We start from the raw sequence: 26,753 nt of genomic DNA, 5'->3' as shown, positions 1-26,753 counted from the left end.
ATTCTTTCTGTCTTTGTAGAGTAGGTCTCGTTTGGGTATTTGCCGTTTGCCATCATTTTGTTCTACAGGTAACTTGCATCCTCTCCGAGCACAGTCTTATGGCAGACAATCTGAACAGGTTCAGGGCATATCTTCACGAATTGACGCTTCACAGTGCAGTCTTCCTGAACATGATCTGTCAGTGGCGTACTCCTCTAGCAGATCAGTTTGCATCTTTTCTGAACAGGCAGCTTCTCAGGTTCTGTTCCAGGGTGTCCTTTCACTTGGAAAGTGGGCACCATTCCCTTTCTTGGAAAGAGATGTGTTCTGTACGCTTCTGTCTCTTCATCTGTTGCCCAAGGTCATGCATAGGCTCAGGTGAGATAGAACCAAAATATTTTTGGTGTTTCACTTTTGGTACAAATGGTATTGATTTCCCCATCTGTTTCAGTTGGCCAGAGGCAATCATCACAAGTTACCTCACAAGGGGGATCTTCTCACAGAGGACAAGGGCACTTTCATTCACCCTCATCTGCTCACCGTACATATGACTGTTTGAGTGATAGGATTTTGATTCCTTTTCATCACCATTTTTCTGAGGATGTACTTTGGGTTTTGCAGGAAGCCAGAAAACCTACTTCTAGAAAATCTTGTGTTGCTAAATGGAAAATATTTTCTCACTGGTATCACAGGTATGAACAGGACCCTCTCCTAGTTGGTATTCCAGGTGTATTCTTATTTGTGAGTTGTTCAGTTATGACATATATTCATATGTTAAAGCTCTTGGGTCTGTCACGTTCCTCTAGGTTTTAAATTAAGCAATATCTAAAAGACGTCCTTCACATTAGGCCACCAAGAAAGACCATTCCACTTTCTTGAGACCGTAATTTTATTCTACAAAAGTTGAACCTGTTGCTTTCCTGTGTTTTTTTTTATGGCTCGTAATTCTGCCAAGAGGGTATCTGAACTCCAGACTGTCATGGCAGTTCCCCCTTTTGAGTTTTCTCAGAGATAGTTTCTCTTCACATCAGCCTTGTTTTATGCCCAAGGTGGTTATCCTTAAATTAGTCTATTCACCCTCTTCCTTTTTTCCATTCACCTCAGAATTCTGGTGTGAGGATTCTATGTACTTTTGATTTGCATTGACAACTTGATGTTATTTGGACAAAACTAAAGATGTTAGAAAATCTGAACAACTGTATGTTTCCTTTCTTGCTAAGAAATTGGGTTTGGCTTTTCCTAAGCAAACCATCTGTTTTTGGTTTTCGAAGGCTATTTCTTTTTGTTCTTTTCATGTTAAGCCGCTTTCTTCTTCTGTTCATGTGCATTCTGCTGAGACAGTGCCTTTTCTGATGCTTTTTTCAAAGATCTGGATTCTAGATGCAGGTTTGAAGCTGCTACTTGGTCTTCTGTGCATGTGTTTACCAAACTCTAAGTTGGATGAAATGTCTAGAGCCAGGGCTGATTTTGCCAAGGCCATCCTTCATGTTTTTTGGAAGGTTCTTCAGGTGCTTCCTCCTCCCATCCTTTACAGCAGCTTTTGTACTTTCCCTTTAGTAAGGAATGCTGCAAAAGTGATAAGGAAGGACCCAGTGCAGTTGTGTAAGAACTTGCCATAACAGTAGATATCCTACTTTTCACTGTTGCAATATTTCATTTGTCCCCCCCCCTTCTTGGTCTGTTTTCTTACCCTCTGGCCACAGGGTTGTCCTTTCTTCCCTTTCTGGATGCACATGCTTGCTTTTTTATTCCTCTTGGGTTGCTCTGGTTATCCTGGGGCAATTCATTTCTGAGAATAAGGCATCTGTACGTCACTTATGTACCTTACATCTTGGATGTAAGACATGTCTAGCTTACGGCACTTGGAAGGAAGCGAGGCTTTGGTATGTTGGCCGGAAGTGTGATTATCCTCTGGATATCCCTTTAGTAAGGAATACTGCAACAGTGAAAAGTAAGACATCCACTGTTAGGTAAATTCTTATACAACTGTACTTTCAAGGGCTGCATACATTTCATTGATGTTTCCTGTTTCACCACATTTCATCTTTGATTCTGTAAATCAATGTATGTGTATGTACCTTTAAGAAACTATCCAAGGGCTTGCACAAGTGTATAAATACTGAGCACGTGCAAGTCTGACTGCCATTTTGTAGTTAACTGCTGAGATGTATGTATGTAAGCTCTGTCTGTTAGTTACTTTTTTGATATTTAATGATGCTGCTCGTGGTGGAGCTGCGGTAGTGTTGTCGCCTCACAATAAGATGCTGTCCGGTTCGATTCTCAGCTAAAGTGTCTGCGTGGAGACGTGTGAATGGGCGTACCTTCGTTGATGGTTGTGCGTCAGGGCTGGTAACTCGGCACAGAAAAATCAACTACCAGTCATTAGCGGACCGGAGTTCCACTGTGGCGACCCCTGACCGGGAAAAGCCGAAAGACACAACAACAACAAAAAAAAATGCTGCTGCTATCCATTCTGATGTATTTCTGTGCATTAAAGCATCTTAATGAAAACCGCAGCCTTTTTGTTATTTATGATAGAGACGAAAGAGCGACATATTCTTTGTCCATTTTTTTCTGGTAGTTGACATCACAGTGTGTATCCCACTGAGTAAATTTGTGCATTATTTTAGTTGCAGGTATCATGCAGGGTATACGTGGAGGAAACCAAATCTTCTTCTCTTTTGGCTGTTCCTGTTAAGGGTCGTCACAGTGGATCATCTGTTTCCATTTCTTCTTGTCTCTCACGTGGAGGAAACAAAATAAGTAAATAAAACATGCAGTGTCCTTGTGCTGGGCAAAGTTTTTCCCCTTAGAGTTAATTTTTACAGCATGGCTTCTATGGTGTATTCATCCTCGTTGCTGTGTCCCCTCCCAACTTTCTACATTCCATTATCAGTTCACCCTCTCATCCCTGATACAGGTTTATTTACCATACAGAGAAGAATGTACAGTGCGTCTGAGACATGTAGTAGATGTAACTTGTCATGTCCAGCTGTGTGTAGTAATCATCCCCAAGTTACTTGCATAAAGTTATTAAAATCAGCATGTGGGATGGAGTCACAGCTCTCAACAAATCAAGGACAAATCCAGAAATACTAGAACAAAACGATTGAAACCAATGAAAGATAATTTCTTTTAATGAAATCACCAACTCTCTAGCGCCTCGGCAGTCAGCCTTCCAGGAGATACCAGTAAAAAAGGAGCACACCTTATATAGCAATATCAATTAAATCATAAAACAATTAATCAATAAAATTAAATAAAACTATTACATCACAAAAGATATTTCCAGTTGCATTCTTGGTTTAAGCCAGCATGTGTCATAGTATCATACTTTAAAATAAAAACAGTTTCTTTACATAGCAGTCTATTTTTCAAACAAATGACATTAGCAGCTTTTATTTGTTCCAAAATGCAACCTCTTAACTCTGTACAAACTCCCCCATGCACAGAATTAAAATGACAAGCAATGGGACTTTCTTCTGTCTTATTCTTAATGTCTTGAATGTGTTCCTGCAACCTAACTCTAAAAGACCTCTTACTTTCACCAATGTAAAAAAGATTGCTGGAACACTTGAGTGCATACATTGCATCCATTGTATTGCACATATATTCTGCTACTGGGCTAAATTTGTGACCATTAATTCTCTCAAAAACTACTAATGTATGGGCAAATAGAACACCCCCACATGCCCAGGTACCCAACCTAGTATTACCAAAACTGACACTAGGTATAGAAAATGTTGCATGTACTAGCATGTCTTTCAAGCTGCGTGCCCTTCTAAAGGAGATCAAAGGGACATGCCATATATTAGTAACCTTATGCCTTCCTTCCACAAGAAAAAGCCAGTAATACTTTATGCTGTCTGTTATGTCATTAGACAGTACATTGTAAGATGTAACAACATAAACTTTCCTACTTCCATCAACACTGGAACAGTAGGGCATATTATTATTGTACCTTATTACACATGTCTCATGTTTATCTTTCAAGCATAATCTTTCTAGGGCTTTTTTAATAATATCTATGCTATACCCTCTTTGTTTGAACAATTCTACAAGTATTAAAGATTTACTTCTCCAAAACTTCTGGTTCACAACATAGTCTGCTAACCATTAGCAATTCCCCATATGGGAAAGAATTAAGAATATGGGCAGGGTGACAACTACGCCCATCCAAAAACTGGCCTGCATCGCCAAATTTTCTATGTATACTTGTACTTATTCTGCCGCTCATCTGACCCTAAAGGATCAAATCCAAGAAAACAACAGAATTACCACTCTGTATCCCTTCAAACTGAAAACCAAACTGATTTGATTTTAACAAATTAACAAAATCCTGTACCAAAGATTTACCTCCCTTACACAAAAAAATTAAATCATCTATAAACCTATAATAATGAACAACATACTGTTTAAAGAAATCTTATCTATGCAAAAAAAAAACTATTATCAAAGTATCACATAACCAGGTTTGCATACATGGGGAGGATAAGGAGCTCCCATGGCTGTACCTTGAATCTGGTGGTAAATCACCCGGTTAAATAAAAAAAAAAATATTCACTAAAATAAGTTCAATAACGTAACATGAACGGTGCTAGAGATTTGGTGATTTCATTAAAAGAAATAATCTTTCACTGGTTTCAGTCATTTTGTTCTATTTATTTTTGGTGCTTGGTGGTTTTGGACAAATCCAGTAGTAGTTTAGGACAATCGGGTCACATTTAAAGTATTAGTACTATTAATCTGATACATTAACAGAATAAGAAAAAGTAAATTCTTATCCATTTTTGAAGTATAATAAGTCTAACTCCAGTTATTCTCATTGTGTAAATAACCACCTTTTCTTCAAAAGTCAGCAGTTTTAGGAGGGATTAAAATTTGAGTCAATACCAGGGACACTTGAGAGGTATGGGTGGAACTGTGCTTCATCTGCAGTTCACAAGATGGGATTTCTGGATGGCTGGGAAAAATGTACCACATTTAGTGATGGTTATGTTGTACCTTTAGCATTTCCCAGTATTTTAATTTGTAACTTGCAGCTTTCTCCTTTCGGTACCACTTAATTATTTAAATCTGTCATTCTTTATGTGCAAGCTATAGAGGTGGTTATTTAAAACCCCATTTAAAATGTCTTGTTTAATTTACAAAATCACTTTTGCCTCAGCATATACTCCATTTTTTTGCATTTTCATTAGTATTCTGTAGCTTCCCCCCACACACACACACTTTTTCTTCTACTTCCCCTGCACCTTGCATTGTTAATGATCCTAGGAGAAGCTAAATCAGATTGCCCACGCTTTTCCATACATTTGTTTCAAGTCCGTTTTTGACTGCTTGACCTTGATCCTTTTTGGTGAGTTTTTGCTTCTTTCCTTCCTCCACTTACTCTGTCAGAAGTAAGTTACTCCTTCCACTAGACATACAGACAGTCCCCACACTACTTCCTTTTCCTTTTGCAAGTATGTAGTGCTAACTTTGTTTGTGTTTCCAGAGAAAGTTGAATACACAACCATAACTAGGGTAGGGTGAAGGGAGTGGCTGCCCCAGGCCCAAGCTGTCAAAGGAGCATGATTTGTATGTGATGAAAAAGTGCAGTGCAGACATGGATTTGATATTGGTACTGCATTTAGGGTTACTGGTGAAACTTGTATTTTAGTTACTGTAGCAAGGTACTTAACAGGGTTGTAGAAGAGTACTTTTCAAGGGAATTGCACAGTTGCCAGATGCTCTTGCTATGGGTCTGACTCAGTATGACACCTTTTTTCCCTTCCGTAGCACACGCAAGCTTTGTTACTACCTTTAGTGAGTTACCTGTCTTCTACTTCTCAGGAAACCTGTACTGCTACTGTATTCCTCCTGTTTTGTCTGTCTCTTCTGTGTTTTATTTTTTTGCCCATTTTATTCCTTATTCAAAAACTAGACCAAGGGCTGTTATGCACTGCAGCAGTTGCTGTTTACTAATGATGTTCCTGTTCATAGACTGAAAGAGGGTAGCACGATTCCTCACAACCTCTGTCATGTACACTACCTCCTCTGCTAGTTGTTCGTTGGGTTTCATGGAGGTTTACCCTGCTAACCAGTCAGTTGTAGCTGAGACTGCAAATGGGTTCAGGCTTCTCATCCTTGAAGTACTTTTGATAGGCTTGAACTGAACAGTCACACTCCACACCCTATTGGTGCATTATTGAGTGCTCATACTCCTTTAATAAATTTGTTGTTCAGTATGCTTATTATGAAACTTAAACAGTCACAGTTCTGTTTGTTGAGCTATTTACAATATTTCTAAATTGCCTAAACACACTGTGATTATAACCTTTTTGATCTTGTTGCTGTTCAGATAGTTTACGTTACTACATTTTGTTCACATATTGTCACATTGGACTTGTTAGATACTTTCAGGTGAGATGGCATTGAAGAACAGCAGAATAGCCACATAGTTCCTACACTGACATTACTGCTTCAGGTGCTTCATTCAGTAGGTGAATTGATCATTTCTCATTGTTTTTCCAGTTGGTCACAGTTTTCGCTCGAAGTCTTATGTTTATCATCTGTGTGTGTGAGTAGAGTAGTATTTTTATGGATGATCTTATAATTTTTCCTTTAGACTACTGTGAGAGACAAAAAAAAACTGGGGGTGGGGGGGTGGGGTTGAGTTACATTCTTTTTATAATGCAGGAACCATGAAGTCTAATGCTGTTATGTGCTATAAAAAAAAATAGTGTACAGAATGATTGGGACAAAGTGAGTCGAGCAGTGTGACGTAAATTTGTGATTACCTCCTTCATTTAAATGGGTAGATAAAACTTGTGTCCAAAAAAAATGACCCTTCTGGGCAAAAGGTGGTAGCTGATGAGTTTCAGAATTAGTTGGTGTGTGTAGTTATTTGGAGTTAGTATGTCCTAGGGCTGAATCAGTCCCTGAATGACAGAGGCAGGTACTGAAAGTTGTGTAATTTACAAATGCAAGGGGCAGACATAATAAATCAAAGTTGAAAAAGGAGCTCAATGACAAGAATGTATAAAATAGCATCAGTAGGAAAATCTGAAATGTGTATGTGGACCAGGAGGTCATTCTTAGTTTCTACCTGAATTTTATATTTATATGCCTTATGTTCTATTTTTCAGACGTGTTCCTGCCGACTCCTGATAGTTTACTTGTCAATTTACACGAAAGTAGAGAGGTAATGATTTTCTTCTACATAGTTATACGTTTTGGTGTGCACACACCGTTTTCAGTTAACATATGATTTCTTTGTGTGCTGTAGTATTATGTACACGTCTAGGTAGTTGCATTGCTGCAAAATAGGAACATAGAGTAGAAGAAATTACTGCTGTAATATAAATCCATATCTATAGGAATTACCAGCAGACAGACATCCACCATCCACTCTAGATTTCATACATTTCTGCTGTGGCACAGATCTCTTACCCTTGCCAGAGGTGTCAGCTTATGCACAGCTGAAAGGAAGAGTAGCATGCAGTAACCCCTGTTATTTTTTGTAACAAAAAGAAATAGGGTAGTCATCTGGGAATTTTTTTCCTTTTTGTTATTGTTGAGATTTGGCTAACACCCCCCCCCCCCCCCCAATACTTCCAGTTTTTGAAATTGGACAACCTGCATTTATATGTTCTAGGGGCCATGATTTTCCAAGATTTAACAAGTGCAGCTGAAGAAGACGCATACTACCAGAATATTTTCATATATAGTGCCTTGTCTGAGGAAGAACCACAGTGTCTGCACCTGTGACTGCTGTGCTGTGTTAAGCAGAAGACCCTGGCCCAAAATTTAAAGATTTTTCTCAGGCAAAGAAAATGATAGCCCTTTGCTGTAGCATTTGCCACTTTTAAGTGTCAGGATGCAGCAACCCTATCTTTCCCACACATCTGAGAGTTGTTGGTTTATCTCAGTCTTCTGGCCTGTAACTTCTGCATTCGTATCTGTCCTAATCCCTTCAGAGGCACACATTGGGACCCTAGCAAGTATTAGTACCTAGGCCTCAAGGGAAGTAATTGAGACCTTCAGGCTTGATGCTTCTTTTTATGCACATGTAGTGGACATCCATCCTTCAGTGTCATACTGTGCATTGATGGCTTCTCACTCAGACATTACTATTTCTCTGATGATAGATGAGTTTGCAGGTGACTCACCTTTGAAGCTTTCCTTACTTATGCCTTGTCACCTTTATTTTTTGTGAGGACTGATCCTCAAGGACAAAATATCCACCCTTCTATAGTCTGCTTTGATCTCTGATACCTGTGACTATAGGTTTGCTGAGGAGTATGTAGCTGCTTGACATTTGATTAGGTCAGAGCTGGACCACCATTTGACCTTTGGGATGACTTAATCCACATAAGAGAGAGAGAGAGAATTCCCTATCTTAAAATTGAATGAGGAAGATCCATCTTATCTTAGAACTTCTTTTCCCTTTGCTACAACACAGATGACAAGAAAGGCCATCTCAGTAAGACTTCTCTGCTGAAGGTGTGTGTTTGATTTGGAGAGAGACTAAACTTAATGAGGAGTCTTTCAGTTGGTGCACTAAAGGAGTGCCTGATTCTCACAAAAAATATCAGGACCTGTTAGTGCTAGTGATAGTACATTCTCTTTGTTATTTGAGTCTGCTTTGGAGTCAACCTCCTGAGAGGCAGAGTCCCATCCTCCATGAAGCCTGACAGATTATGTAGGAAGAGTTGAAAATCCTGCATATATCTATAGAAATCCTGTAAAGTTGCCACCAGTGATCAAAGCTTGCTGCAAGGCTCATAAAATTTGTTGATAACAAAGAAAGCAAAGCTGTGGATAATTTTGGCAAAATGGTGTAGGTGAATTTCTGCCCCTCAGAATACCAGAGGACAGCACAATTCCCTTTCTTCCCAATCCCCATTTTGGGTGCATAGATTCTCCCTTCAAAGAAAACCTGATGTCCTTCAAGGATGCATCTGCAGTCTTTACAAATGGGTTGTCCTGTCGTCAGGCGCTTTCTCATATGCAGCCTGGCATGAGGGACCAGTATTATGCAGGATGCCATGAAGCCTAGAGCTTATAGCACTTTTCTTGCAGTTAGATGGTTCTGCTTTGTTAATGCCAAGAAGTAGAGAGGAAGTTGCTCTTTCTTTTCTGCAGTTAGAAATGCCATTTGTTTTGATGTGTCCAGTTCTGCACCCAGAAAGGTTATTCTTTGGGATGGGATCAGCCTTGACTTTTTTGTATTGACTGTATATCCCAGGGCTTGCAGCAGGTAGATGACTCTTTGTAAGTCTTTTGTTAGTTTGTTTTTGTTGTCCGCTTGTATCAGGCAGTCGTCCAGGTAGGGATAGATTTGAATCCCCTGAAGTCTGCAATGAGCGATTACTGATGCCAGGCTTCTGTAACTGGCAATATGGTTGAGGGATATGGTTTCATCAGGATACATGATAAAATCAAAGTCTTCTGGTGGAGTTCCAAGATGGCAGCACCAATGTAAGCGGCTAAGGACAGTGATGTTCATCGTGCATACAGCTGCAGTCATAACAGATGGGTTTTCCTGTCGTCAGGCGGGTCCTCGGTCGGCCGAATTCCAAAGTCTAGGTCCGGCGTCGCTTCTTCCCTGACGTCAGTGCGACAGGGGTATAAAAGAACCAGCAGACGCCATTTTCTTCAGTCTTTCTTGCCGCGCGGTGCCCGAAGCAGAAGCACTTCGCAAGTGCCGGTCGGCCAGCTCCTGAGATTACGAATATTTTTCATCCGAAGTCTTCTTGAAAGCTAAGTACCCCGTTGGGGAAACTTTTCTTGCCTCAGACCGATGTCAGACAAAGTTAATAATTGCATTTCTTGTGGGAAGCAAATACCGCATAAGGATTTCCATTCCTTCTGCATTCCTTGCTTAGGCCCAGACCACGACATCTCTGCCTGTTGTTTTTGTGCTACATTCAACAGACGCACTATTAAGCGTCGGATGGAGTTCGCCCAACACTATTTTGGCAAAACGTTTAATTACATTATGTCGTCGGATACTCCGACTCCAGTTTTGAGTAAAAGACACAAAGATAAGGACCGACATACAAGGTCCGCGACTTCTACCGACACCACGCTAAAGCCGACTACAGGTGCTCTGGTTCTCAGCAAGGCACCTACGCAGCCCCTGACTACCAATGACACTTCATTGGCAGTGTCTTCTGTGCCCGAGGTCGCAGGCTCTTCGGCCCACACCCCGACTACAGATACCGAAGCCACTCTTGGCGTGGAAACTCAAGGTTTAGACAGGCCTGCCACCTCTCAAGGTGTCTTCAGGCCGCCTTCTTTTTCCATTAAGGCTTTCACTAAGTCTAAAGCAGCCATGCATACTAAAAGACAAGCTCCACAGGGCCCCTCTCAAGGCCCCATGCCTAAAAAGCAGATGCTCAAAATGGCTGAGGATTTGACTACTCTTATCAGGGGTTCTCAACCCCCCTCGGACAAAAGGCCCAGAGTGGAGGAAGAATACCCTTCCTCGGACCAGGCTTCCATTACTTCAGAACATTTCTGAAGACCAGGAACATTCATACTCCCCTTTTGAAGATTCTGATGCAGAGGAGTCCATTCCCTCTGTCTCCCCCCCTGAGGATTACTCTTTTGGGGAAACCTTACATACCTTGAGGGAACACTTCCACTGGGAAGGCCAAGAGTACTCAGACTCCAAGAAAAGGCTTAGGGATTTCCTCTTGCTCCCTCAGCACAGGCCTCTGGCTATACCTCCTGTCTTAGACATACTAGATAATGTGTATTCGGAGGCCAGCCTTAACCCAGATTCTTTACCTCCCGCTCCAGTCAAGCCTGACCGGTATTACCGGGTTCCTTATTCACACCAATTCCTATACAAAAGCCATGCGGCTGGCCCAGAAACTATTTCACAGGGTCCCAAGGGAATTAAGGCCTCCACTGCCAAAAATCCATTACCTTCAGAGAGAGATTCCAGAGCTTTAGAAAGGTGGGGGAAAAAGGTATACACCTCGGCCACCTTAACCATGAGGGCATTAAACTGTCAGTTCCATATGTTAAAGTATCAACAGTTTCTGTTATCACAGTTGAAAAGCAAAATGTCACAACCTGAACAACCAGACTTGAAGGAGTTGCAGGATTTGTTGCATAGTGCAGAACAAGTGGGTAAACATACCTTACAATGTGGTTTTGATGCTTTAGAGGCCTCATGTAGAGCTGCTGTTACAGGATCAGTCATACGTAGACATGCTTGGCTCAAAGAGCAAACTTTACCAGATCATGTTAAAGCTAAATTACTTGGTGCACCTCTGCAAAAAGATGTATTGTTTGGTGTTAAAGCTGAGGAGGTATTAAAGAAAATGGAGGAAAAGGCAAAATCAATGCAAACAGTGAAAGATTTCCTACAGGTACAACCTCCACGTTTCTGTAGAAATTGGCCTTCCAAAAATTGGTCCTTCCCAGCCACGGACAGACCCCAGAGAGGTAGATACAGGCGCCCGAGGGGTAGAGGGCAATCTCAAGGATCGTTTAGAGGCAGACAATGGCAAGCACCTACACAAAGAGGTGGTGAGGATAGTTCACAGCCATTCAGAAAGCAGAACCAATGACTTCCCCTTTGCATGCCAAGCAAGGCTCAAATGGCAGCAACTTTAGGCGGAAAACTGGCATTATTTTCAAAAAATTGGCATATTGTCCAAAAGACAAATGGATCCTGGACATTATAGACAGAGGCTACAGATTCCAATTTCACACCCTTCCAAAAATGAGAGGCATGCCAAACCTGCCACACAATCAAAAGGCAGAGGCACAAAAACAAATTTCAGATCTCATGGACATGAAAGCTATTCAAGAGGTACCTGCACAAGAACACGGTCAAGGTTTTTATTCCAGACTATTCCTGGTACCAAGAAAGGGAAAAGATTGGAGACCTATTTTGGACCTATCCATCCTAAACACATTTTTACTCGTGCCAAAATTCAAGATGCTCACATTACAGCAGCTTCTTCCCATGCTGGGCAAGGAGTCTTGGCTGGTAACATTGGACCTCAAGGAGGCATACCTGCATGTCCCAATCAGACAAGATTGCAGAAGATACCTCAGATTTCTTGCAGGTTCAACCCATTATCAATTCTCTGCATTGCCCTTTGGCTTATCTACTGCGCCCAGCGTATTCACAAAATGCCTGGCATCAGTAATTGCCTTCTGCAGACTTCAAGGGATACAAATATACCCATACCTGGACGACTGCCTGATCCAAGCGGACAGCAAGCACATACTTCTGAAACACCTGGCGTATGTAATAATGTTGTTGAAATCTCTTGGCTACACAGTCAACAAAAAGAAGTCAAGACTAATATCCTCTCAAACAATAATTTTCCTGGGTGCCAGCTTGGATACAAACACCCAGATGGGCCTACCTTACGCCAGAGAAACAAGGGCAACTAACTCAATACTTCAGAAAACTGGCAACTTTCACCAGGCTGACTGCAAGGAAAATCCTGCAGGCTCTGGGATTCATGGCATCTTGCATCCTACTAATCCAATGTGCAAAGCTGCGTATGAGGAACCTTCAATGGTACCTAAAAAACCTATGGTCTCAACACAGCCACAGTTTGGAAACAGTAATACCACTGATTCCATGTCTTCAAAAGGAATTTCTGTGGTTGGCTCAAGCATGCCAAAGAAACACAGGTCTACCATTCTGCAAGCCTCAAGCAAATCAAGTCATCACAACAGACACCTCGGCTTACGCCTGGGGGGGCGCACATGACAGATCGGTGCATTCAGGGCAAATGGTCCCAAAAAGAAAAGCACCCACACATCAATCAAAAGGAAATGCTAGCAGTAATAAATGCTATTACAGCTTTCAAAGACCTGCTGCATCCAGGCCAGCTATTGATAAGGACAGACAACACCACAGTAATGTGGTACATAAACAGGGAGGAACCCATTCATACCCCCTATGCAGGCTAGCCATGTCTCTTTGGAACATGGCTCTGAAATTGCAAATCGAGCTTCAAGCACAGTTCCTGCCAGGCAAGGAAAACACGCTGGCAGACAACCTAAGCAGAAATATGACAGATCCACACAAATGGAAGTTGCATCCTCAAGTTTAAGATAATTCAAGCATGGGGAAGGCCAGACATAGATCTCTTTGCCTCCCACAGAAATCACCAATTGGCAAAATTCTGCTCAAGGACCTTTCTTCCACAGGCCTGGAAAGTGGACACACTCTTTTTCAGTTGGACAACAATGACAGTTTATGCCTTTCCACCTCTTCCTCTGCTGCCCAAAGTTCTATTAAAAACCAGAGCAGACAGACCGAAGATGATTCTCATTGCTCCAGACTGGCCAAGACAACACTGGTACCCACTCCTGAGGAGCCTGACGCATTCCCCACCATGGATCCTGCCTCCAATGCCTCTTCTACTGACTCAGCACAACTTCAAAACTCTTCACAGTCAGCTGAAAACACTCAATCTAGCCGCATGGAAGATTCCTTAAAATCACAACAGACCCTACTCTCCAAGGAGGTGCAGGATGTCATTTTGGAGGCCAGAAGACCTTCTACTAGAAAAGCATACTCCGCAAAATGGAAACGGTTTTGTGCTTGGAATGAGAAAAAGGGCCAGAACCCTGGAATACTGAATTTACCTCAAATAGTACAGTACCTAGCTGAGCTGCTAAGCAGAGGACTTTCATTCTCCTCCATCAAAATCCATGCCTCAGCCATTTCTGCAGAATACAACACTGATCCTCCTTTATTCTCTCACCCCCTCTTAAGACAGTTCCTCAGAGGGGCTAAGAATATAAAACCCCCAAGGAAACAACCAGTACCTGCTTGGGACCTCAGTTTCATTCTAGAAAAACTTACTTTGCCTCCCTTTGAGCCAGCTGCCTCAACAGAACTGCAATATTTGTCCTGGAAAACAGCCTTCCTGCTGGCTATCACCTGAGCTCGCAGGATTTCGGAACTACAAGCCCTCATGGCTGTGCAGCCTTTCATCATTTTCCATCAGGACAGAGTATCCTTGCGAACCAACCCTTCCTTTATGCCAAAGGTAGTATCCAGGGTAGCCTTGAATCAGGCTATCCACTTAACTACCTTTTACCCCAAGCCTCAAAACAAAGGGGAGAGACTACTACATTCCTTGGACATTCATAGGCAGTTACGTTATTATTTGGACAGAACAAAGCCTTTCAGAAAATCAGAGCAACTCTTTGTGTCCTATGCTACAGGAGCTCAAGGGAAGCCTATTTCCAAACAGAAAATCTGAAAATGGATAGCCCACTGCATACGCTTTTGTTACTCTTTTCATGGTAAAACTGTACCTGCGGGCATCAGGTCTCACTCCACAAGGGCCACAGCCACCTCTGCAGCTTTACTCAGGGGGGTTCCTACCAAATATATTTTGGAAGCTGCCACTTGGAGTTTTGTACATACTTTCTCCAAGCACTATCACCTACCATTATACTCCAAATCTAGAGCAGGCTTTACCACTGCAGTCTTGCAGGGCATCCTGGCTCCTCCTAGTTCCACCTAGTGCCTACCACCCCTTTTTTAGCTTTGGTATTCTACCCATCTGTTATGACTGCAGCTGTATGCACAATGAACATAGTACAGTTTTGTACCTACTATAAATGTAGATGTTCGAGTGCTAATATAGCTGCAGTCCAGGTTTCCCTCACTCCTTCCCCTCTGGGTCAGGCCTAATGGCTAACTCTTCCTCATACAACCTGATTGGGGTATTCTTTTATGGTGTATTTGCTTGCAACTACTGTTTTTTGATTATACTGCATTGCATTATTACATAAATTTATGTATTGCCTTCCTTCTGGGGGCACCTGACATCTGGGGCAAGAAAAACTGAAGAAGATGGCGTCTGCTGGTTCCTTTATACCCCTGTCGCACTGACATCAGGGAAGAAGCGACGACATCCGACGCTGGACCTAGACTTTGGAATTCGGCCGACCGAGAACCCGCCTGACGGCAGGAAAACCCATCTGTTATGACTGCAGCTGTATTAACACTCGAACATCTACATTTATGGTAGGTACAAAACTGTACTTTGTTGGGAGTGGACGTTGTCACCATAACTCTGATGACCACTCTGTAGTCTCTCACTCCATCGGGCCTCACCCTGGACCACGGGAGTATCACTCGTCGTACAGTGATTATTATCTGACATGGTAGCCTTTCTGCCCTCATTAGGACAAGTAACCACATTGGAGTTATCAGCATAGTTTTAAAAATGTAAACTTTTATTGAACAAACTATAGTACCAATAGTTTGTTCAATAAAAGTTTACATTTTAAGAGTTTATTCTGGGTCCTGTTGTTGGGCAAGCCTTTTGTGATTTTCTTGGATTATTCACTTTGGACTTTATCAGCATAGTTATTACTAACAAAATTATTATCAGAGGACTTTGATGTTTGGCCAGGAGAAACATGACTTTTTCTCCAAACCTGAGCAGATGAAGAGTCTGGATATACAGTACCAGAATGGTACGCTTTACTATCCCTTTCAAGTTTCTTGATTTTATTCAGTGTTTTAAAATTAAGCTTAAGGAGGTAAATCTTTGACTTTGCTTATTTAGTGATAGTCATCCACTTTTTATGTTGTCATCAGCTATTTATAGTATAGTGTTAGTCAGTTTACAGATAAGTAAATTGTTTTTCTTTATCTGTACGGTGTTGCTGTTTTACATATTAAGATGCCTTTAAATTTAAAAAAAAAATTTTAAGTTAATGTGTGATAATTGGTTAATGATAACCAGCTGTTATAAATTGGAGAGATTTCACTTTTGAAAATGTTTCTGATGAAGTTTGCCGGTTAGGCAAATGAAAAGTGCTTCAAACAGTTTTAATAAATTTGTGGAATATTTACTGCTCTCTGCTGTTAAACTTGTGGACTTAAGTCACGTTTTAGAGTACTAGTGGATTTATAACAGTTTTATCTTTTCTGTTGACTTTCTTTGGTAGCTTGCCGAACCAGAGTTTTTCTTTTTTTTACAACGTTGCTAGTTGTCCGTTTTGTGCTAGATTTAACCAACGCAATATTAAGCGTCTGTACAATTTTGCATTTCATTATTTTGGCGGAAGATTTAACTATATAATGCCATTGGAGCAACCGACTACCGGAGTTTATAACAAGCGCAAAGAAAAGGGCAGGCATCCGAGGTCCAAAACCGACGAGGCTTCCTCTAGGCCTGTTGCCGGTTCTCAGTGAGCTGCTTTCGCAGCCCCTGATGCCCGCTACCTCAGAGCCACAGGCCGCTTCCGACTCCCACATGGAGCCGACTAGGCCGCTGGACACTCAAGGTATTGGACACTCGGAAACTATTCCCTCATATGGGTCCGGAGCCGCTGAGCAGGCATTGGCTTCTGAGGGTGTTTTCAGGCCTACACAGCTATATGTAAAACCAACTTCAGCTTCAAAGCCAAATACTAAAGCAGCCCTAAAGACAAAGAACCAAGTACAGCATTCACCTGGACAGGCCTCCATGCCTAAAAACAGATGCTTAAAATGGCAGAAGACCTAAATACTTTGATCAGGGGTTCCCATCCCCCTCCTGATAAGAGGCCTAGGCAAGAGATGATTCTATTTCCTCTGATTCCTCTTCTGAACAGGAATATGTCCTTCAAGGATGCATCTGCAGTCTTTACAAATGGGTTGTCCTGTCGTCAGGCAGCCCTTCGGTCGGCCGGATTCCAAAGTCTGGGTCTGGCTTCGGCTGGTGTCGCACTTCACCCGACGTCATTGCGGCAGTTATTCGGGTATAAAGGCATCAGCCGACGCCATTTTCCCCAGTCTTTCTTGCCGCCCGAAGCAGAAGCTGTTCGCAAGTGCCGATCGGTCAGATCCAGAGATTACTACTACCGAATACTACTTCGAAGACTTCTATAAAGCTAAGTACCCCGTTGGGGACTCTTTCTTGCCTCAGCCGATGTCAGAGAAAGTTAATAACTGTTTATCTTGTGGGAAACAAATACCTCATAAAGATTTCCACTCCTATTGCATACATTGTTTAGGCCCAGACCACGACGTAGCAGCTTGTCTAGCCTGTGCTTCTTTTAACCGACGGACGCTTAGACGTCGGTCGGAGTTTGCTGAACAGATTTTCGGCTCCCATTTTGCCTACATTATGCAGTCGGATCCTCCGACTACGCAAATAACCAAAAAACGCAAAGAAAAGGACCGACACTTGCGGTCCGCGGTTTCGGCCGAAACCACAGTTAAACAAACCACGAGTGTCTCGGTTTCGGCCGAAACCGAGCAAGCGGTTCTTTCTTCAGCCGATAACATGCCTTCTACCGAGGCCTCTTCTAACCTGGTAGAAACGGCTTCTGAAATCCAACCTTCTGTTGCGGTTTCACAGGATTTATCAGACACCATTCCCCTGGATATTTCAACCCCTGCACGTGGAGCTGCTAGGCCTCCTCCAGCTATGTCTATTAAGGCCTTTGCCAGGGCTAAAGCAGCCAAAGCATCAAAACCTGTGCCTGCCAAGCCTCCCTCTCACAGGCCCAGCACCAGCTCCCATATGCTTTCTTTGGCTGAGGATCTCATCTCTTTAATTCGTGGAGCCCAACCTCATCCAGACAGGGCCTCTCTCCCTCCTCCAGAAAAGAGGCCTAGAGCAGAGCCCCCTGAGCCAGTATCCACAGATGACTCAGAACATACAGACCCTCCTGAGGCTTCTTATTCTCCTTACGAAGACTCTGATGCTGAGGAGTCCATCCCTTCAGCCTCTCCTCCTGAGGAATTTTCCTTTGGGGAAACCTTGCATGCTATGAGGGAACAATTTCAGTGGCAGGGCCAAGATTTCTCAGACTCTAGAAAAAGGCTTAGGACCTTTCTACATTTGCCACAGCATAGGCCTTTAGCTATACCTCCAGTTCTTTCTGTTGTTGATGATGCATTTAATGATGCTTGCACTGCTCCTGATTCTTTACCTCCGGCTCCTGCTAAGCCCGATAGGTACTACAGGGTCCCGGACACTCATCACCATTTATATAAGGCTCCTTTGGCAGATCCAGAGACTATCTCCCAGGGTCCTAAAGCTGTAGCAGCTACTTCCACTAAAAACCCCCTCCCCTCTGAAAGGGATTCCAGGTCTTTAGAGAGATGGGGTAAAAAGGTTTACACCTCTGCTACTTTGTCAGCTAGAGCTTTCAACTGCCAATTTCATATGATTCAATATCAAGAGTTTATGCTTGACCAGTTGACTAAAAAGCTGACCTCTGAAGAATCTTTAGATAAAAAGTATGTTCAAGAAATGGTACATAACATACAGCAGGTTAGTAACCATTCTTTAAAATGTGGCTATGATGCACTGGAGGCTTCCTTTAGATCAGCCATGACTGGCACAGTTATCAGGAGGCATGCATGGTTGAAAGAACAGGCATTACCAGACCATGTCAAATCTAAGCTTTTGGATGCACCTATGGACAAGGTCAATTTATTTGGTTCCCTGCACAGCAGGTACTAAAAAGATGGAAGAGAAAGCAAAATCTGTGCAAACAGTGAAAGATTTCTTACAAGTTCAACCGCCAAGGTTTAGCAGGAACTGGCCCTCCAAGAATTGGTCCTTTCCGACTCCTCTAAGGCACAAAGAGGCAGGAATAGGCGCCTAGAGGCAGAAACCAATCCAGGGGTGCCTACAGGGTCGCCAGTGGCAAGGTAACAACCAACGAGGCACGGATACAGCCACCACCACTACAACAACTCAATCACAGTGACTTGGTTGGCACCGCCTACCAGGGAACAACTAGAAGCACCCTTAGGCGAAAGCTAACCTTATTTTCAAGAAACTGGCACTGCATTACAAGAGAAAATGGATTTTGCAAACTATAGACCAAGGTTACAGGTTCCATTTCCATACTCTACCAGGAAAGAGAGGAATGCCAAACCTACCACCTACTCAAAGGACAGAAGCTCTAAAACAAATATCTCAATTATTAAGAATGAGAGCTGTGGAAAAGGTACCATCTATGGAGCAAGGAAAGGGATTTTACTCCAGACTCTTCCTGGTACCAAGAAAAGAAAACAAATGGAGGCCTATTCTAGACCTGTCCGCTTTAAACACATTCCTCATTGTTCCAAAATTCAAAATGCTGACCCTACAGCAGCTTCTTCCCATGCTGGGCAAGGAGTCTTGGCTGGTAACTCTAGATCTCAAGGAGGCATACCTGCACGTCCCCATAAGACCAATTTGCAGAAGATACCTCAGATTTCTTGCAGGATCAGAGCATTATCAATTCTCAGCATTGCCCTTTGGCTTATCTACTGCGGGCAGAGTGTTCACGAAATGCCTGGCATCAGTAATCGCTCATTGCAGACTTCAGGGGATTCAAATTTATCCCTACCTGGACGACTGCCTGATGCAAGCGGACAACAAAAACAAACTAACAGAAGACTTACAAAGAGTCACTTACCTGCTGCAAGCCCTGGGATATACAGTCAATACAAAAAAGTCAAGGCTGATTCCATCCCAAAGAATAACCTTTCTGGGTGCAGAACTGGACACATCAAAACAAATGGCATTTCTAACTGCAGAAAAGAAAGAGCAACTTCCTCTCTACTTCTTGGCATTAACAAAGCAGAACCATCTCACTGCAAGGAAAGTGCTACAAGCTCTAGGCTTCATGGCATCCTGCATAATACTGGTCCCTCATGCCAGGCTGCATATGAGAAAGCTACAGTGGTACCTAAAGAATTTGTGGTCCCAGCACAAGCACAGCCTAGAAACCAAAATTCCAATGATCCCATGCCTGAAGCAAGAGTTCCTATGGTGGGCTCAGGCCTGTCAATCAAACACAGGATTGCCCTTCTGCAAAAGTCAACCAAGACAAACCATCACGACAGATGCCTCGGACCTCGGTTGGGGGGCACACATGCTGGGCAAGTGCATTCAAGGCCTATGGACTCAAGACCAGCTGCATCTGCACATAAATCTAAAAGAAATGATGGCAGTAAAATTGGCAATCCAGGCATTCAGACCTTTTCTCCAAGAAGGCCAGTTGATGATAAGGACAGACAACACCACAGTTATGTGGTACATCAACAAACAGGGAGGCACACACTCACATCCTCTATGCCGTCTGGCACTGGACCTATGGGATGTGGCTCTGAGCTACAACATTCAGTTACAGGCAATTTATGTACCAGGGAAAGGAAAACATTCTAGCAGACATATTAAGCAGAACTACAACAGATACCCACGAATGGATGCTGCATCCGGACATCTTCAAGGCCATCGCAAGAGAATGGGGATTACCACAAATAGACTTGTTTGCATCCCCATTCAATCACCAGTTGAAGAAATTCTGCACAAGGACTTACCACCCACTTGCTTGGAAGGTGGACTCCCTATCTTTCAGTTGGAAAAGCCTGACAGCATACGCATTCCCACCACTTCCTTTGATGCACAAGGTGCTTCTGAAGATCAAAGAGGAACATCCGAGAATCATTCTGATAGCTCCAGACTGGCCAAGACAACATTGGTACCCACTGCTGAGGAGCATGTCCCGGGAACAAATATGGACACTGCCCCTGACCCCATTACTGTTAACACAGAACAACTACAACATCCTGCATCCAAACCTAAAAACTCTGCAGCTAACTGCCTGGAACATTACATAACAGCAATTAACCCAAATTTATCCCAAAGGGTTAAATACATAATCCTGAGGCTCAGAGACCTTCAACAAGAAAGAATTATGCAGCAAAATGGAAAAGATATCTCATCTGGAGTACTGCAAAGGGCAAGATGTGACACTGGTGAACATAGCCAACATCCTGGAGTACTTGGCGGAGCTCTTCCATACAGGCCTGTCCTATTCTTCCATCAAGATACATGCATCAGCTATTTCAGCGAATACAGCTTGATCCTCCTGTCTTCTCGATCCTCTGCTCAGACAGTTTCTGAGAGGAATTAAAATGTAAAACCTCCCAGGAAACCTCCATTGCCAGCATGGGACTTGAACTTTGTGCTAGAAAAACTGACTCTTCCCTTTCGAACCAGCAGCAACAGCAGAATTACAATACTTATCCTGGAAGACTGCTTTCCTGCTGGCAATAACTTCAGCAAGAAGGGTCTCTGAACTACAGGCATTAATGGCAGTGCAACCCTTCCTGATCTTCCATCAAGATAAAGTGTCCATGAGAACAAATCCTACATTTATGCCTAAGGTGGTATCCAGAGTCTCTTTAAATCAGGCTATCCACCTTCCTACATTCTTCCCCAACCCACAGAACAGGGAGAAAGGCTCTTACACACCTTGGATGTACATAGACAATTACGCTACTACCTGGACAGGACAAAAAACAATAGAAAAACTGACCAGCTTCTGGTAGCATATGCAACAGGAAAGGAAGGAAAACCAATTTCAAAACGGACAATCTCCAAATGGATAGGAAATTGCATTAGATTTTGTTACTCCTACCATGGAAAGAAAACTCCAGAGAACATCAGGCCTCACTCCACAAGGGCTACAGCCACTACCACAGCTTTCTTACGAGGAGTGGCTACCAAGGACATTATAGAGGCTGCTACTTGGACCTCCGTGCATACATTTGCCAAGCATTATAATTTACCTCTATACTCTAGATCCCGTGCTGGTTTTGCCACTGCTGTTTTGCAAGGGATCCTAACTACACCATAATCTCTTCTCATTTCCTCCTCCCCTAGTTTAGCTATGGTATTCTACCCATTTGTAAAGACTGCAGATGCATCCTTGAAGGACATAGTACAGTTTTGTACCTACCATAAATGTAGATGTCCGAGAGGAATGCATCTGCAGTCAGGATTACCCACCCTCCTTCCCCTCTGAGGTACTCCTAGGGTATTTGCCAATCTTCAGCTAGCTTGGGGGGATCTATTATGGTATATTTGTTTGTATATATGTACATACATGCTTATTTTGTGCGTTTGCTCTCTACTATTTGGAAACATTTGCATTTATCCAAATTTAGCCATCCAAGAGGGCACCTGGCATCTGGGGCAAGAAACACTGAGGAAAATGGCGTCGGCTGATGCCTTTATACCCGAATAACTGCCGCAATGACGTCGGGTGAAGTGCGACACCAGCCGAAGCCAGACCCAGACTTTGGAATCTGGCCGACCGAAGGGCTGCCTGACGACAGGACAACCCATTTGTAAAGACTGCAGATGCATTCCTCTCTGACATCTACATTTATGGTAGGTACAAAACTGTACTATTCTCTTCCTCCTTGTGAGGATTCTGATGCTGAAGAATCTATTCCTTCAGCCTCTCCTCCTGAGGATTATTCTTTTGGGGAATCCATGCATACTTTGAGGGAGCATTTCCACTGGGAGAGCCAAGATTACTCAGAATCCAAGAAAAGGCTCAGTGACTTCCTTTTATTACCTCAGCACAGACCCCTTGCTATTCCTCCTGTTTTAGACATTGTGGATGATGTATTTTCAGAGTCTGGACTATCTCCTGGCTCTTTGCCACCAGCTCCTGTTAAACCAGACAGATACTACAGGGTTCCTGATTCACCTAAATTTCTTTATAAAAACCCAGCTGCAGACCCAGAAACTATCTCTTAGGGTCCCAAAGGGGTCAAGGGTTCCACTGCAAAAAACCCTATACCCTCTGATAGGGATTCAAGTGCCCTGGACAGATGGGGGGGAAAAGATTTATACTTCTGCTACCTTGGCTGTAAGAGCTTTAAATTGTCAATTTCATATGCTTAAATATCAGCAATATCTAATGTCAATGCTTAAACAGAAAATGTTGACAAATTCAGAATGTGCAGAAAACAAAGAAATGCAGGATTTATTGCATGCAGCTGAACAAGGAGGAAAGCATACTTTGCAATGTGGTTTTGATTCTCTAGCGGCCTCTTGCAGGGCCGCTGTTGCAGGTTCTGTCATTAGGAGACATGCTTGGTTAAAAGAACAGAATCTGCCCGATCATGTTAAAGCAAAATTATTAGATGCTCCATTACAACATGATACCTTGTTTAGTGTTAAAGCAGAAGAGGCATTGAAGAAGATGGAGGACAAAGCTAAATCTATGCAAACAGTCAAGGATTTCTTACAGGTACAGCCTCCAAGATTTAGCAGGAACTGGCCTGCAAAGAATTGGTTCTTTCCACTGTCAGACAGGCCACAAAGAGGTAGATACAGACTCCCCAGAGGCAGAGCACAGCCCCAAGGCTCATACAGGCCTAAACAATGGGGTGCTTCTACCGCCAAAAGTGGAGAATAAAAATCACAGCCATACAGGAAACAGTCTCAATGACTTTCCCCTGCCAGCACCAAGCACTTATCTTCTGGCAGCTCCTTTGGGGGGAAAACCTAGCACTTTTGCACAAAATTGGCACATGATCACCCAAGGCAAATGGGTCTTAAATATCGTATCCCAGGGCTACAGGTTCCATTTTCACACCCTGCCAAGGCCAAACGGTATGCCAGACCTGCCACACAATCAATGGGCAGAGGCACAAAAACAAGTTTCATACCTCATGGACATGAGAGCCATTCAGCAAGTACCACAGCAATAGCAGGGACTAGGATTTTACTCAAGGCTATTCTTGGTGCCCAGAAAGGACAAAACCTGGAGACCAATACTGGACCTGTCTATCCTGAACACATTCTTGGATATTTCAAAATTCAAAATGTTAACTCTGCAGCAGCTTCTGCCCATGCTGGGCAAGAAGGCTTGGCTTGTGACTTTAGACCTAAAAGAGGCATACCTGTATGTCCCAATCAGACAATCATGCAGAAGATACCTCAGATTTATGGCTGGCTCAATGCATTACCAATTCTCTGCACTGCCCTTTGGCTTATCTACTGCGCCCAGGTTCTTCACAAAATGCATGGCACCAGTAATGGCTTTTTGCAGACAGAGGAATTCAAATATATTCTAACTTGGACGACCGCCTTATTCAAGCAGAGAACAAGGACACTCTACTGCAGCATCTGGCGTTTGTAAAATCATTACTAACAGGTCTAGGGTACACAGTAAACGAAAAGTAGTCAAAACTCGTACCCTCTCAAGAGATAATATTCCTGGGTGCAAGCTTAAGTACAACTGCCCCAGATGGCTTATCTCACACCAGACAAGCACAGACAACGGACTACTTATTTCAAAATGTCGGCAACAAAGGCCCAGTCATCTGCAAGAAAAATTCTGCAGGCTTTGGGCTTCATGGCATCATGCATTCTGCTAATTCCATATGCAAGACTGCATATGAGGAAACTTCAGTGGTATCTAAAAAGTGTTTCGACACAACATTGCCACAGCCTGGAAGCAATAATTACTCTCATTCCCTGCCTGCAACAGGAGTTTCGATGGTGGGCAAAAGCCTGTCACCACAACACAGGACAGCCATTCACCTTACCCACAGCCAGGCAGACATTGACAACAGATGCATCAGATTATGCCGGGGGGGCCCATATGGCAGGAAGATGTATTCAGGGCACATGGTCTGCAAGTCAAATGCATCTACATAATCAAAAAGATGCTAGCAGTTCATAATGCCCTGACAGCCTTCAAGGATCTACTTCATCCAGGACAACTACTGATAAAGACGGACAGTACCACAGTCATGTGGTACATAAGCAAGGGGGCACACATTCCTACCCCCGATGCAGACTAGCCATGAACTTGTGGGACACAGCATTGACTTACCAAGTACATCTGCAAACAATATTCCTGCCAGGAAGGATAAAGACTCTGGCAGACCAACTAAGCAGAAACCTAATGGATCCCCACGAGTGGAAATTGGAACCACAAGTCTTCAGCATGATAACAATGAACTGAGGATGCCCGGACATAGACCTATTTGCCTCCCATCACAATTGCCAGCTACAAAAACTACAAAAATTCTGCACAAGGACTTATCACAAGCAAGCATGGAAAGTGGATGCTCTATCTTTCAGCTGGAAAAACCTAACATTATATATACTTTTATTATATATACTCCTCAAGGTCAGACAAGAGAAGCCAAAAATTATACTGATTGCCCCAGACTGGCCCCGCCAGCACTGGTACCCAATCCTAAAGAGCTTGTCTCAATGTCCAGCTTGGACATTACATCAAATTCCTCACTTATTGACCCAACAAGACAGATACTGTACAGCCAACTCAGGACCATAAACCTGGCAACATGGCGGATAATGTAGCCATTCAAGACACACCTCTTTCTAAAGCAGTTATGGATGTTATTTTGGAGGCCAGGAGGCCTAGCACCAGAAAATCTTATGCAGAAAAATGGAAGAGATTCTGTGCTTGGAACCAGGCACAAGGTATTGACACGATTATTCCAAATATTCCTCAGATTTTGTAATATTTAACTGAGATGCTGTTTAAAGGCCTTTCCTTTTCATCAATTAAAATTCATGCCTCTGCCATTTCAGCTCATTACAATACAGAACCACCTATTTTTTCTCATCCATTACTAAGGCAGTACCTCAGAGGGGCCAAAAACATAAGACCCCCAAGGAGAGCACCAATACCTGCATGGGACCTCAACTATGTCTTGGAAAAACTTACACTGCCTCCGTTTGAGCCAGCCTCTGCAGCTGATATAAAGTTCTTGTCCTGGAAAACAGCTCTGCTCCTAGCAGTTACCTCCACTAGACGAGTCTGAGTTACAGGCATCCATGGCTGTGGAACCTTTTCTCATTTTCCATCTTGACAGGGTTTCTCTGAGGACAAACCCTATATTTATGCCTAAGGTAGTGACCAATGTGGCCCTTAACCAAACAGTTTACTTGCCTGCCTTTTACCCAAACCCACAGAATAAGGGTGAGAGACTTCTGCATTCTTTGGACATTCACAGACAGCTTCGCTTCTACTTGGACAGAACCAAAGCTTTCAGAAAGACTGAACAACTTCTAATAGCATATGCTGCAGGATCACAAGGAAAGCCTATTTCAAAGCAGACTATTCAAAGTGGATAGGCCACTGCATTTGTTTCTGCTATTCACAGCATGGCAAATCAGTGCCTAAGGGCATTAGGCCACATTCCACCGGAGCAACAGCCTTCCTCAGAGGAGTAACAACCAAAGACATCTTAGAGGCTGCAACTTGGAGGTCAGTGCATACTTTTACAAAGCACTATCACTTACCTCTCTACTCTAAATCCAAGGCAGGCTTTGCCACTGCAGTTCTGCAGGGCCTGATAGCCTCTCCTAATCCTATTTAGCACCAGCCTCCCAACCATAGCTTTGGGATTCAACCCAATTGTAATGACTAACAGTGAAACACGATGAACATAGTACAGTTGTGTACCTACCATAAATGTAGATGTTCGAGTGCATTCACTGTTGCAGTCCAGGTTACCCTCCCTCCATCCCCCTCTTACTTGCTGGGACTTATCTGTACTTCTCTATTTTATTCAACCTATGTGGTGTATTTGCTTGTAGATGAAGGAAAAGTTGTTTTTTGGTTATGCATGCTTATTGGCATTAGTGAGCCTACCTTTTTAGGGACACCTGATATCTGGGGCAAGAAAAACTGAAGAAAATGGCGTCGGCTGCATCTTTTATACCCCTGGCGCACTGACGTCAGGGAGGAGGCAACAGCAACCGACGCCGGACCTAGACTTTGGAACTCAGGCCGACTGCGGGTAGCCTGCCAGCAGGATAACCCAATTGTAATGACTGCAACAGTGAAACAGCTACATTTATGGTAGGTACACAACTGTACTATTCTGGTATTCAGGCTGGCAGAGGGCTACCACAGCAGGGATAACCCACAGGTGATGACTGCAACAGTGGATACACTCGAACATCTACATTTATGGTAAGTGTACACAACTGTACTTTTCTTCT

The 26,753-nt window shown here is 43.1% G+C and overlaps 1 protein-coding gene across 5 annotated transcripts in view; it reads left to right on the top strand.

Moving 5' to 3' along the window:
• LOC122793381 (protein transport protein Sec24B-like) overlaps positions 1 to 26,753 on the top strand; it is a 2,932,722-nt gene that overhangs the window by 1,623,258 nt on the left and 1,282,711 nt on the right. For all 5 annotated transcript variants that reach the window (XM_044061340.1, XM_044061338.1, XM_044061337.1 and 2 more), the window contains one exon: positions 7,107 to 7,162. In XM_044061340.1, coding sequence (XP_043917275.1) covers positions 7,107 to 7,162 — 56 coding nt within the window. The remainder of the gene's footprint in view (positions 1 to 7,106; positions 7,163 to 26,753) is intronic.

This window comes from Protopterus annectens, chromosome 2.part0 (genome assembly GCF_019279795.1).
Source record: "Protopterus annectens isolate FY-2018-M chromosome 2.part0, PAN1.0, whole genome shotgun sequence".
Lineage (NCBI taxonomy): Eukaryota > Metazoa > Chordata > Ceratodontiformes > Protopteridae > Protopterus > Protopterus annectens.
Note: the sequence above shows the minus strand (reverse complement) of the source record. Positions and strands in the feature narration are given on the sequence as shown.